General features: G+C 36.4%; 1 protein-coding gene across 1 annotated transcript in view; it reads left to right on the top strand.

Annotated features, from left to right (window-relative positions):
- Rgl (Ral guanine nucleotide dissociation stimulator-like) overlaps positions 1–14443 on the top strand; it is a 240729-nt gene that overhangs the window by 177600 nt on the left and 48686 nt on the right. Inside the window, exon 13 of the mRNA XM_090395825.1 lies at positions 7347–7494. Within this exon, the coding sequence (XP_090251951.1) occupies positions 7347–7494 (148 nt within the window). The remainder of the gene's footprint in view (positions 1–7346; positions 7495–14443) is intronic.

Genomic DNA, 14443 nt, shown 5'->3' with positions numbered 1-14443 from the left:
AGCAGCTATTCACTGCTCTTTCACATTTCCACTCTGAAGTCACAGAATTTTTTCCTCCTTTCATTCTCTCTTTACTCCTGTCTTTTAGAACAGTCTTCCCTCTGACAGCTTGTGCTTTTTTTAAGAAATACTTGTCTTCAAATCAATTTAACAAGTTTTTTCTTTTTTCTCAACTTTTTGCCCATTCAGTGCATTAATGTACTATTATGGTTGAAGGGTACTATAGGTTGAACCTTAAACAACCTGATGTATTAAAAAATACATTAAAAAATAAGCCTCTTAAGTATAAAAACAGGAGTAACTGTCTGTATTTTATCTTGTAATTACCCTATATTTCTGTTAAATGCTTTCTGTCAGAGCCATTAACTGGAATGGAATTGCAGCCTTTGAGACTTAACTAAGTAACTTAAGTAAACTGCTTTATTTGAAATTTCTCATATCAGAAATTCTTTCAATATTTTCATGTTTTGCTTTACATTTTCTTTATTTTCTTTATTCACAAGAGAGAAAAATGAAATCTCCATATGAGAAAATAAAATAAATAAATTATATCTATTTCAAAATATGATGTGAAATTGATATTGGCAATTAATTATTACTGGAATGATTTACAGTCTTTTATTCTTCAAATCATTGCAGTTGAACAAAATATTTTGTTTCTACTCTTTCATCTTATTGAAATTATTGTGGACATTTTTGGTTTTTAAACGCTTACATTGAAAATAATTAATTTTTTTTTTAATAATTCATTGAAATTAAATGTGATTTCAACAATTCCCCCCCCCCCCCCTGCAAAATTCTAATTATGGCTATATGGTCATCATGCTTACTGTTCTAGATATGTTGTTGCTCTGCATTTATGTTATAATACAATATAACAACATATGACGTTATATTGCATTACTTGCTTCGCAATTTTTAAGTTTTTAATATTACAGATTTATATATATATAGAAGTTAAGTAATAAAAATGCAACAGATGAATTTTTTTGTATAATATTTATTTCAATATTCAGTATTTTCCATTACTTAACTGCTGTAAAAATATATATTTGTGTGTGTGTGTGTGTGAGATTTTTTTTTTATTTGATATTTTATGGCTCCAAGACATCAAAAGTCATACTACGCCAGGACATGGGTCACAGCAGTATATATATATATATATGGTAATTGATTAGTAGGACAATCGCAAACATCTATGCCCTTGGTAGGATTCGAACCCACAGCCTCTTCGTTAAAAGGGGTTGATATGCTAACCATTTGGCCAACTAGGTGTGTGTGTGTATAATGAAAGTGTCTTGAAGCATATCATATATTATGGTTCACTTCCTTAGTACAAATCAAAGAATGACAGCACACTGCTATTTATTTGGAAAAAGACCAGAGTTCAAAGGGTTTTTTTTTTATTGAAGGTGAGTTAGCTATCTCATACAGTGGTAACATGGCAGAAATTTGAATTTTTTTCCATCTTGCATACAGGCAGTTCAGCTAAGAGAAATGCAATTAACTACTTAGCTACTTAACCAACAGACAGACAATAATTATATAATAAAAATAATTGGAAGATAAAATATACTGTGCACATTTTAGTCTGTCAGATATCTCTGTTTAAAATTAAAGATTCTGTATATACTGTGGGAAATTATGTATTTCTTGCTTTCAATAGTACTGACCCTGAAATGTAGCTGTGGGTTTGAGTTAATCTAGTTGGTTGTTCTCCTGAGTGTGAAGGATTATCGCACCTCCTAATGGAGATGATTAATAGCTTGTACTTATCCATGTTATTTCAACTCTGTAGTTCACTTTACATTGATATTTCGGAGGACATGAAAACAAGTTGTGGCCAGTAGTAGAGGTTATATTGAGTTAGCATTTTGCTTGCACTTTACTACTGGAGCAGTAAAACCAGTGAGAATGTGTATTCTTGAGACATATATAACACGACTGCTAGTCTAGTGGATAGTATGTCTATTCCATCATATAGGCTGTAGGTTTGAATTCCACTGTGAGTTTGTATGTTTCTGTTACTGTCTTCTCATCCATTGTAAATTCTTACTCTCCCCCCCCTTCCTAAGGAAAATTTTGTATTATATCATTTCATCAGCTTAATTTTACTATGTATATGTAATTTCTTAGATGCATTTTGCAACATGAAATGCATAGAACTAAGTAGATTCCTTTTGTGTGAGTATATATACAGTAAAATTTGTCCAGTAACTTAATGTTTCAGATCGAACATTTTTATTGACAAAATTTCATAAAGTAAACAGTTTGGAACAATCAATAGCCTTAGTAGTTACTCTTGACTTGCTTACTAGTGAATCACTGACTACATACATTATCAGGCGCCATCGGCCTGTGGGGACTTTTGGCTTCAAGCACCACATGTTGCCACTGGGCACGGTCCTCTGCGACTGTCTGCCACGTTCTGGTCTGACAGCTTGCAGGTCTTCCTTCTCCTGATCCGCCCATCTCCTTCTCGGTCTCCCTGGCAGCCTCCCTGATCAGGGTTGGGCCTCCCACACCTGTACCCATACGGTACAGGTGCCCCGGCCACTGAAGACACCGGGCTCGCAGCTCCATCAAGACATCTGCCGAGTTGTATAAAGCGTGTATGGCAGCATTGGACCGCCTCCTCCAGACTCCGTCTGCCATGACCTCTCCATAGATAAGTCGTAACATCTTGTTCTCGAATACTTTCAGGTGATCAGCTTGTCTCGCCGTGCTGAAGCATTCAGCACCGTAGAGGAGAACAGGGCCGATCAAAGTCTTGTATAGTCCCACCTTTGTAGTCCAAGACAGCAAGCGCAAGGCGAAAAGGGGGATGCACCTGATAATAGGCCACATTCGCAGCATTTACCCGACTCTGGACATCAGCCTCAACTTTATTGTCTTCAGTCATGGAAGAACCCAAGTACCTAAATACTTTCATCCTCTCAAACTCTGCAGCTCCCTTTGGATCTTGAGCAGCATGGTGACTCATAAAAAGGTATTTTGTCTTCTCGGTGTTTATCTTCAGGCCAACTTCTTCTACAGCTTCTTCAGTAGCAGTAACCAATGCCACTGCGTTGTCCCGTTGATGTGCCATGACGTTCAGGTTGTCTGCATAGCCAAGAATCCTAACTTGCACCTCCATGTCGACTCCACCTGCCACTTGCTGTGTGTTTCTAATTACTTTTTCCAACACTGGATTGAAGAGAATTGGAGAAAGCCCATCACCCTGCTTCACACCGGTCTGTACTTGAAACGGTTCTGACAGGTCACCTTCTGCTTTCACTCTTGCTCTCGAACCAGCTACGCACACCTGAACCATTTTTCAGAGTTTTCGAGGAATTCCCAGCTCTTCTAACACCTGCCATATTTTTGGGCATATTACTGAGTCATAGGCTTTAGAAAAGTCTATGAAAATATTATGAACTTCCCAGTTATATTCCCAGCACTTTTCAAAAACTTGGCGCAGCGTGAAGAGTTGGTCTATTGTAGAACGGTTCCTCCTGAAGCCCGTCTGGTAGTCATCAAGGCATTCTTCTGCATATGGTATGAGGCGCAATAGCATGATGTTAGACAGCACCTTGTAGCCAGTTGACAGCAGTGAGATGCCCTATAGTTGCCGCATTAAGCCTTATCTTTTTTCTTATATACTGGGTTGATCAGCGACTCCTTCCACCCGTCCGGAAGCCGTTCTTCTCGCCAGATCATCAAGATGAGCCGGTGCAGCTGCTCCAGCAGGACGTCCCCACCATTCTTTAGGAGCTCTGCAGGTATGCAGTCCACTCCTGGAGCCTTATTATTTTTCAGCATGTGGATAGCACAAGTAATCTCACTAAATGTCAGCTCTTCAATAAATGGTTCAGCAGTTTGATAAGGAGTATCCTCCGATATTGACGTTCCAGTATTGACATTCAGCAAGTTCGCGAAATATCTACATCACTCCGAGCGAGAGCATCTTTTGAGTTTGTTAATAGATTTCTACTCTCATCTCTTATGGGTGCCGCTTGTGTCTGGGCACCTTGCATGGCTTTGATCGTCCGGTACATCTCCCATCCATTGTTCGCCACCCTATTTCTCTCTATACTAGCCACTTTCTCATTAAGATACTTCCGCTTTTCTCTGCGTAGACATGTATTCATCACTCTTCTCACCCTCTCGTATGCATCTTTCTTCCTAATATCCACTAGGTAGTTCAATAATGCTTCCATTCGTTTCGCTACAGCTTCTTCACAAGCTCTATTAAACCATGCTTTTCCACAGTTCTCGAGGCAGCTAATGTGACCGTATTTTTGATGATGTCCCACATCTCATCCGAATCATCCTCTTCCTCCTGCAACTCCCCAAAATGAATCTGCAACTCTAACTGGTTGAAAACCAGTTAGAGTTGCTTTCAACATGTCCAGGTCTCATGGCGATCGTATGGTAGGACACGCAGGCTTCTGAACTGCAGTTCTATGCCTGAAATCGTAGGCTATGATAGTGGTCGCTATCTCCATCTGCTCCTCTCTAATTTCTCACATCCGAGATGGAGCTGTGGTGACGTTGATACACTAGTACATGGTCTATTTGGTTAGCTGTTCTACCGTCCGGCGATCTCCAGGTCTGCTTGTGGATGTCTTTATGCGCAAACATAGACAAAAATATAAACACTCTTTACAAAGCATCCTGTAGCAGCGGCAAAACTCACAAGTTGGATCCTGTTATCATTGCACTCCTCCTGTAGGCTCTCACTACCCACGAAAGGGCGCCACACACGCTCTCTCCCCAGCTTCACTGTGAAATCTCTAGCTTGACGTCATAGGACGGTAAATTAGCACAAGTACGCTCAAGCACTGCGTAGAAACAATCTTTAGCTTCCTCCGAGCTCTCTTCAGTAGGCACATAACAGTTCACAATAGACACATTTTGAAAATGTCCCTTAACTCTAATAGTGCACAGCCGATTGTTCACAGATTTAAAATCTAAAATATTACACAAAAATTTATCACTAACTAAAAACGCAGTTCCAAATACTTTTCATCCTCTGTCGTCACCACTATAATATAGCGTACCCCTGATTGCGGATCAAGCCATTCCCGGCCATCGCACCTCTTGTACAGCACAAAGTCCAATTTTATACTGTCATAAGACATTCGTCACATTAAAAAGCTCCTTCTTTCACTAAACTACATATATTCCAGGTCCCAAAACAATTAATAATCATCGTCGCAAAGGCGTCTTTCTATAGGAGGGGTGGTTGACCCCTCCCCTTATATTAGGATTCCTTATCTAAATTGAGCAGCATAGTACTAGTGACAGAAGTCCTTAAGCAGTTGCATACAACAAAGTTCTGCAATAAGCATCTATTCAAATTAGGCTTAGTTGCTCGCACATTCTCTACCACTATAGTTTCATAAAGTATACTCACTGAAAACCAATAGACAATTTACACAAACCTATATGCAATGTGCCCAACCTAAACATCGTAATTTTAAAAGAAATACTCCTCAACAAAAATATTTCACTAAAACGCGTAAACAACTTTATACAGCTAAATCAACCAGCAGTCACACATCACAGCGCCACCCCTGACTACTTTTATTAAGAACTGTTGTGGCCAAAATTTGACTGACTATAACTCCAATTCTGAGGTGAATATTATCAGTCTTCTGCTTTTATTTTGACTACATGAGCTGCTAAGTTAAAAACATTACATCAAGTTAATGAAAGAGCTAGGGCACTTTGAAAATAGTTTGGAAGGATAAAAAGTTGGTTATTGAGCTGATTTTGACTAAATTTGGAATGTACAGTAATCTCCCATTTATTTAGTTACATTGGAAATCCAGTTGTTGATCAGATAATTAAAATATATTTAATGGATGATATAGTTATATGGTGCAGTATTGAGAGTTGGTTAACTGAGTTTGGTTATTTGAAGGTATGCTTTGAGTATATTTTGCTCTGGTTGAGCAGAATATACTCGTTTTATGATTATCTTTGATCATTCTATATGTGTTGCTCTTATTTTCAAATCAGTATAAAAGAGAGTCTGGAGAAACATCATAATCAAATGACATCATCTAAAGAGCAGTGAGTGCAAATGAATCTGTGTAGGTTGTGCAGAAGAAATGGCATGTAGTTTGGAAAACCTGGAGACTAAATTTGACAGATGCACAGATTTATATAATGCTGATGGATTGTACTTAAATTGATTTAAAATTGTCCGGAAGAAACATCGTCAACCAAGAGTATAGAAGTGCAAAATCAGGAAAAGTAGAGTTTTTTTGGGGGGTGGGGGGTGAAGGGGGAGAATTGGTGTGTGTGTGTGTGTGTGAATAACCAAAAAAAAAAAAATGTAAAATCTAGTCTCAAGTGACAAAATTGGATAGAAGAGTTAGTTAAATGTGTAAAGGTACCACACCTAATGGGGGATGCAACAGTTTATGTAAACCAATGGCAGAAGCTAATGAGAGATTTGGCATTGTTTGATGCAATCTCATCAAAAGTTACAGGCACTAATGAGACTCACATGATATGTAGTTAGGGATAGAATGTTGGGGGGGGGGGAAGGGTACTGCTGCTGATAGCATATGGATTGCACCAAAAAGAGTAGGAGATGAAGAAGATTGTCATCCACATATCTGCCATCTAGTGTGAGAGGGATAGGGCAGAATGCATAGGTTGCAGCTATTGGCCAGGACATGGTGGTGAGCGGTAGGTGGTGTTGGTGTAGTTGTGGTTCATTGTAGTTGGTGGATTGAGTGGTGGAGATGGAGTTGTAGAGTAGGAGCCCTCCCTCGATGAGTCTTTAGACTCCCTGGAGGTGTCGTGTAATAATAATAATAATAAATATTTTTACTTGAAGAGTGGTAAATGAGTGGAATGAGTTGGGAATAATTTGTCACTCAGTGAGTTCAAGAAGTACAATCGATTTGCAGATTTATTTGTGTCTCCTAGTGAGTCAATGGACTCCATGGAGGTGTCCCATGCAATAATAATAATATCGTGGTCATTCTCAGGAGTTCATTTATAATATACACAAGGTTAATCTAATTTCTAAAAGTCTGCTCTTTTTTTTTTTTAGTCCTGAAATGGGAAAAAAAAAGATATTTGGCCTACAGAACAGTGATCCCAGATTCTCTAATGCTCAGTCACCCTTCATCTTGTGTGATTGTTAAAATGTGTGTTCAATTTGACTAATCTACTTGTTACAATTCCTCAATATTATTTGGGGGAATGATAAAAGTTTTAAAAAATGCTATAAGAAAACATTATTTTTAATACATGTCTACTATAATACTGTTTGATTTAATTTAAAATATTGAGAAATTGCTGCAAAACTCATAAATTCTCTAATAATTGCCTGTCATTTTTAGCATGAGTAATATGATTACGTCTGGTCATAAGAAGAGCGACTCTACTTCTTCTTCTTCAACTTCATCCTCAAGCAGCCAATTTTATGATCAGAGCAGTAGTGACATAAGTATGATAAGTGTTCATCAGGAGAATGGGATAGAAATAAAGGTAATTTACTTCCAAACCAGTACTGTGTTTCATGAAATTTCAAGAGAAATATTGAATCTGATTGTATAACAGGATAAGGTTTGTTAAATTTTAGGAAATACAAAATATTCTGAATTCCTTCCTTCTGTAATTACACTAATCTCATTCATCCACCTCAATTAATTGCTAATTGGCATATACCCAAGTATCTGTCCCTACAGTCAGGTTGGCTTAAAGATGTAGTCATATTTGCTTTTATGTTTATTGCTATTCAAAAAAGATGCTTGTGTTAATGAAATTTTCTTAGTTCCATGTTTTCTGTAATTTGATGCTATATATTATCTTCTTATCATACTGTAGAACTTAATGTAATTTGTTAAATGAATATATATATATATATATATATATATATATATAGAGAGAGAGAGAGAGAGAGAGAGAGAGAGAGATGAGATTAGAAAATTCATTGCATGTATAACTACAGACATATGTTAGAAATATCTGTATGCTTTGACACCAGTGTTGTTTTATTAAAGTAAATATTTAAAACATGAAAATTCCTCTAAAAAAAAAACTACATAAAATAAAACAGAACTGTAAAAGTCCTGTTTTGTTTTATATTGCCAGAGATAAAATAGTAATTAACCTTTAATGAGACAGTGATAGTGGTGGCCTTATCAGCTTTTAAAAACTGTTGAGATTTGTTATTATCTAAGTTCCTGAAATACTACAGTCCTGATTAGTGTGACCTGTTAGAAAAAAGAAAGTTATGTGGGTCAAATATGTGTCATACATATTCTTGAGATTATTATGTCATTATGATTGTTGAGGTTAGGGTGGTTAATTAGTGTCCTTTAGTGTCACCGTTCTTGCCTGTGTTTTGTATTGATCATGAGTATGCCGATCACCTTTTTGTTTATATTCCATCTACAATGTTTTCTTTTTTTAGCAGCTCTAGCTTTATATTGCTACTGATCCACTTAATCCCTATTTGGTTTATCCTCTTGATTCTGGATATGCAGTCTAATAGTGCTCTTATCCCTGACCACTTCCCATGCACCACTTACATTCATTCAATATTTGACTAAAATTTGTCCTGTAAAAGAGGAACTTTCATCGATTTGGATATTTGGGAACAGGTCAGATACATACATCAGAACTGACTAATAATAATTTTTGAGTGCGATGATCTTAATTTTGTTCACAAAGTTTTGTGTGTGTCTGTGCATTATATAGGAGGGGAATGACCTAACTCATTGAATATCACTTGTTTGTTGTTGGCTGTTCCTAGTCATTCACTGATCATTAGATATTCACTTTTCTTAAATTGCTTTTCAGACTGAAATAATGGCAAGATTTAAATGGCTAATAGATGGATTTATGAAATTTGAATATCTCATCACCAGTTGAATGACTGTGAGAGTGGCAAAGCACAAACAAGTGACATCAGGATCAACCAGCTACCTAATGAACAGTTATTATAGGTAGTGATTAACCTGTCAAGCCATATCCTGAATGATGAACTCTTGCTACTTAATAAAGGCTTAAATTTTGCTCTGGCATCAAAGACAGTTAAATTACATTTTATATATCATATTGAAAGAAGCATAAGGTTTTTCCCAATAACATAGTTGATAAAAAGATATGAAAGTTCTAACATTGTGGGAGGGGGGGGGAGTTGCTGCTTAAAGGTCAAAGTTCAGTAACTGAGAGAAGATAGCCACATAGTCTTTTAAGGAATGTGGAGAACTGACTGGCTTCTCACATAATGTCTATTCCTCCCCTTTTCTTGGTGCACCCCATTAGTAGTTATTTACCTGGATACTGAACAAAACAGGATGGGCTGGCAATTTGGAATTTATCTGACCAAATTGTATTTTTATTGGCTTACCATTTTTCCCAATAACATATTTGATAAAAAGATATGAAAGTTCTAACATGGGGGGGGGGGTGCTGCTTAAAGGTCAAAGTTCAATAACTGAGAGAAGATAGCCACATAGTCTTTTAAGGAATGTGAAGAACTGACTGGGCTTCTCACATAATGTCTATTTCTCTCCTTTTTTTGGTGCATGCACCCCATTAGTAGTTATTTACCTGGATACTGAACAAAACAGGATGGGCTGGCAATTTGGAATTTATCCGACCAAATTGTATTTTTATTGCCTTACGAATAATACTAAAGCAATAACTAGAATCTTCACCAAAACAGAGTTAGCTGCTGTGAAATTGTTAAAAGGAAATCAACATATTGTGATTACTTAAGCCGATAAAAGCAATGCTGCCATTATTTTAAATGAACAACTTACCTACAAAAAATGATTTGATTGGTTTCTGACAACCCTTAACAACTTGTCAGGAAGTAACTAGTTGCCCAACTATATTAAAATGAAAACCATAGAATTACTTATGGTGCTCACTTCCTGGCTGTTAGACACGGTTAAAAAATAAAATAAAAACTTCCACGTTACACTTACTAATATACAAATACACAAATGTGCTGCTTCAACTAATACTTGAAAGATATCAATAGCCCTAATCACCTAGCCAAGAAACTTGCATTGACACTAAAAGAGTTAGGTCATTTCTTTTATATATCTTCTTCTTCCTTTTTCGGATTAGGCCTAATGGCCTGTTACAGAGCTGTCCTAAGCCCTTCCAAACTATACTTGTCCCGAGGATAAGGTGGTTAGCCCTATGCCTCTCGGTGTGTCCTATGTCTGTAGATGTGTGTGTGTGTGTGTGTTAACGGTGCAGGTTTTCCTGTTCTGGGGGACGAAAAACCCGAGTTTCCAGGTGAAAATACCCTCTACCTCTGTATGAGACTGGCTAACTGACCTTTTGTCGAAAGAGAGGCTAAAGTTTTTTTCATTTGCTTTAAGTGTTACCACACCTGAAGAAGTCATTTTTGACGAAACATGTTGTGTGCTCCATTAAATTAACTTATCTATTTTCTCGTTTCAGTCAGTCAAAAAAAGATGAACATATCCAATCACCGAGTCAGTGTAACTACTGATTATATATATATTTATAAACATGTCTTAAACAAAGTTAAGAACATTACAGAATAAAAATGATTTATTAGTTGGTTTGATGGATGTCCTCCTTTTTGCAAATGTTCCAATCACTATATTTCTTTTACAGGACAAATTTCCACTTAATATCATGTGACACTCTTGCTCATGTACTAAATTCTTCAGTTTTTTTCATATGGCAAAATAAAACAAACTTACATGACCGCAGTAATAAACTTTAATGAAAGTACAAATTTTCATACTGAAAATAACTGAATCTGTGTATGCATATTCTGATACTGCTTTCTTTCAACACTCCCTTGACCACCTCCCATGCTCTACCACCATCTATCCCCCTTCAAATTCTTATTCCATGGCACTACTGAAAGCTGGATCTTCAGCTTGTCAGAATCACCTGCTTTGTAATTCTACATGTATCCCTTAAGAGAAAATTTTGCATGTCTCACAATCTCTCAAGCCACTTTCCCCAAGCAGCAGCAGCAGCTTCAGTAGATTGGTGGCTGTTAAGTTCTCTATTATGATCAGATCCAGCACTCTCAAACCACATGTCCCCTTCATTACATGCTGCCTCGGGTAATTGTCTCTTAGAAGCTGTATAAATTCCATTTCCTTCCCTTCCTGATCATTCCTCCTCAATTTATCTATGGGAGCATAAATTTATTATTGAGTTATCATTACATTATCATTTGCATATCATCACTTTACAGTACATCTCATTCATTTAATTTTTTTTTCCCCTTCAAAAATGATAAATATAAAACAATGACATTCTATGTACGAGGGATGTCCAGAAAGTAAGTTCCGTTTCTAAATATTTTCACTGCAGTGCTGCGATCGCAATGGTGCATGCATGCTGAGTTTATTGATTCCTTAGCAAGGAATTTTCAGACATTCTTGCAGTGCATATGCTTCTTGGTGTGTGTTTATAATGTCTAAGAAAATCGAATCACCCACTGGTAGACTTCTTGGGTCAAGGCTCCACATCGTGTGATCCAGAATAAAAGACTTAGCACATGCTTACTAAAGGGGGCATTGTTTTGATTCATGATAACGCCCACCCATACATGCCCGGCATTACACAACTTCTTGCCACCTTCGGCTGGGAACAATTCCATCATTCCCCATATAGTCCTGACCTCGTGCCAAGCGACTTTCACCTGTTCAAACATCTGAAATCTTTCCTTGGTGGCCAGCAGTTTCAAGATAACGAGGTCAAAGAAGCAGTCAATACGTGGTTTGCATCACAGACAGCAACCTTCTATGACGATGGTATACAACTCTTGGTGCTCTTTATGATAAGTGCCTGAACAATGCCAGAAATTATGTAGGAAAGTAGTGAAAGATGTCTATTTTAATTTCCAATAAAGTTTTTTTTTGTAAGTATATTTTTGTTTCTCTGACAGCCCATTGGAACTTACTTTCTGGACATCCCTCATATAAATCCAAGAGCATGAGCTCATCAGAGTTACAAGAAGTATAACAATTATACAGGATAATAGTACACAAAATATTGACAATATATTTAGAGAATTGTGTGTGTACACACACATCTCAACTAAAATTTCCCAACCAAGTGTGTACTTTGCATCCCATTGTTACCTACCAAATTTCAGAACCTTACGCTTGGCTTTGAATTGACATTTTCATACTTTTGCCCACTCATATAATCTATTCAAGTTCCCTGCGAGACTACAAAATTCACTTGATTCCTCATCTCCTCTCCAGTTTTGCATCATCTACAAGTGCATGTGTATCACCAGTTAAGCCCATCCTAATATCATTGTATACAAATTAAATAACAATTGTTTCAAAACAGACCCTTATGGCACTCCACTAATGATCTTCCTCTTTTGAGATATTACATCCCCCGACCCCCATATAAACTTGTTGATATCTATTTGAGAGTTGGTTGCTTATCCAGTTCACTAATCTATTGTTCAATCCCAGGCTTGTGGTGTGGCAATCCAGGGATGTCTCCTTGTTCTGTCTTTTTCCTCATTCTCTGAAAAATTTCTTCCATGTTAACCTGGTAACAATCCTTTAACCTGTGTCCATCATGTCAAGAAAGGGTCATCAAAATAGATCAAAGTAAAATAAACAGTCATAAGTAAACAAATTCAACAATAATATTCAGGTATGTTATTCTGGTTAATAGTCTCATTAAAACAAATTTAAATCTAATAATTTCATCATCATAATTATCAAATTCCTGACAAGTACCCTTAAGGAGTATACAGGATATTATAATAGTGCTACATGAAGAACTTACATCATTATTAACTTTTGTAATGTTCTTTTCAATTACTAATTATATACAAAACACATATAAACTGGGTTTAACTGGTCGGAGGTTTTTTTATTGTAAGTAATAGCCTACTAGTTTCGCCGACTTGACTGTTGGCTTTGTCTGAGCATACAAGATGACAAAACAGCTTAAAAAAAGATTATAAAAGAAGTTAAGATATCAGGTTATAACATAAATGAATGTTAAATATTATCTAAATTCAAATAAAATGCTACATAAAACGCATGGAGCATGTATGTTATCTGTCATTGTTATACATGTATAATTTATAATTGGCAGCAAAATTGAACTCCAATATGTTGAGTGATCTTATGAGACTTTTCCATATGTCACCAAGGATCATCCCTTGGTTTCTGTTCAGGCTACCTCTTGAACGGATAAGTACTGCAGCTTTTTTGATGTTGCAGGAACGAAAATCTTTTTCCAAGTACGGCATAGTACTTTTATCCCATTTGATGTTATGATTGGTATTAGAAAAATGGGGCGCCAAGCCAGAATTGTCTTCTCTGTTGTTATTAACGTTCCCGATATGTTATTTTTTTCTTATTTCTTCTAGACGTTTGTCCGATGTAATTTAAACCCAAGAGCAGGGAATGTTGTAAACTCCAGGATGTTTATAGTAAACATTTTTGTCCTTAAGTGATCTTAACAAGTTGCAGATACTCTTTATTGGTTTGAAAGCTACTCAGATCTCATAAGGTTTGAGCATTTTAACAATTTTCTGTGAAACAGACCCAGCAAAAGGAATGGAAATCGAAGATCTGTAGTTGGTATCTTGAGTTTGTTGTTGAGAGGGGTCGGAGAAAAGAATCTTATGAAATTTTTTGGTCTAATTCATCTTTTAAAGTTTTGCCATCTCTTGTGATGCAAGATGCTCTCTTTATCAACATATGTAAAATACTCAACTTTTGTGAAATGTGATGTGATGAAGAAAAATGCAGGTAACAGCCAGTGTGGGTCAGTTTGCAGTAAACCTTTAGGTCACTATTGCCATCTGTTTGTTTTGTGATAAAGACATCTAGAAATGACAATTTTCTTTCTCTCTCGAGTTCTAAGATAAATTTGATATTTTGATTTAATATTTTAGCTTTTTTGCATTTATGCTGTTCAAATCTACGTACCTTACGTTTGACTTTCCCCATCGAGTCTATTCATTGTAATGTTCTTTTCGACTACTGATTATATACAAAACACATAAACTGGGTTTAATTGGTGGAAAAGTCTCATAAGATCACTCAACACAACTGAGTTCAATTTTGCTGCCAATTATAGATCGTACATGTATAACAATGACTGAACCAGTTAAATCAGCTGATGTTTTTGAAAAGGTGTAGAAAGAACAACATTATTCCCAAGTTTCTACTTATGAGAGAACTGTTACATTCTAGAAGAGCTAAACAGATATATTTAAAAACATCTTTAGTGTTATTACGAGAAAGTATACAACATCTAGATTTGAACTGAGCCTAGTAGATTTGTCTTGCTTTCATTTATATGATGTCCTTTCTAATAATATAGAAGCTAACCTATGATCTCATTTAGATAACATGATCAACGATAGTTTCAATAGGACTTCTATAATTAGCAAGAACAGACAGATCAAAAAATTCAATACCTTATACGAAAAAAGATG

This window comes from Typopeltis vanoorti, chromosome 1 (genome assembly GCF_054136105.1).
Source record: "Typopeltis vanoorti isolate ZY-2024b chromosome 1, IOZ_Tvanoo_1.0, whole genome shotgun sequence".
Classification (NCBI taxonomy): Eukaryota; Metazoa; Arthropoda; class Arachnida; order Uropygi; family Thelyphonidae; genus Typopeltis; species Typopeltis vanoorti.
This window is presented reverse-complemented; position numbering and strand designations above follow the sequence as displayed.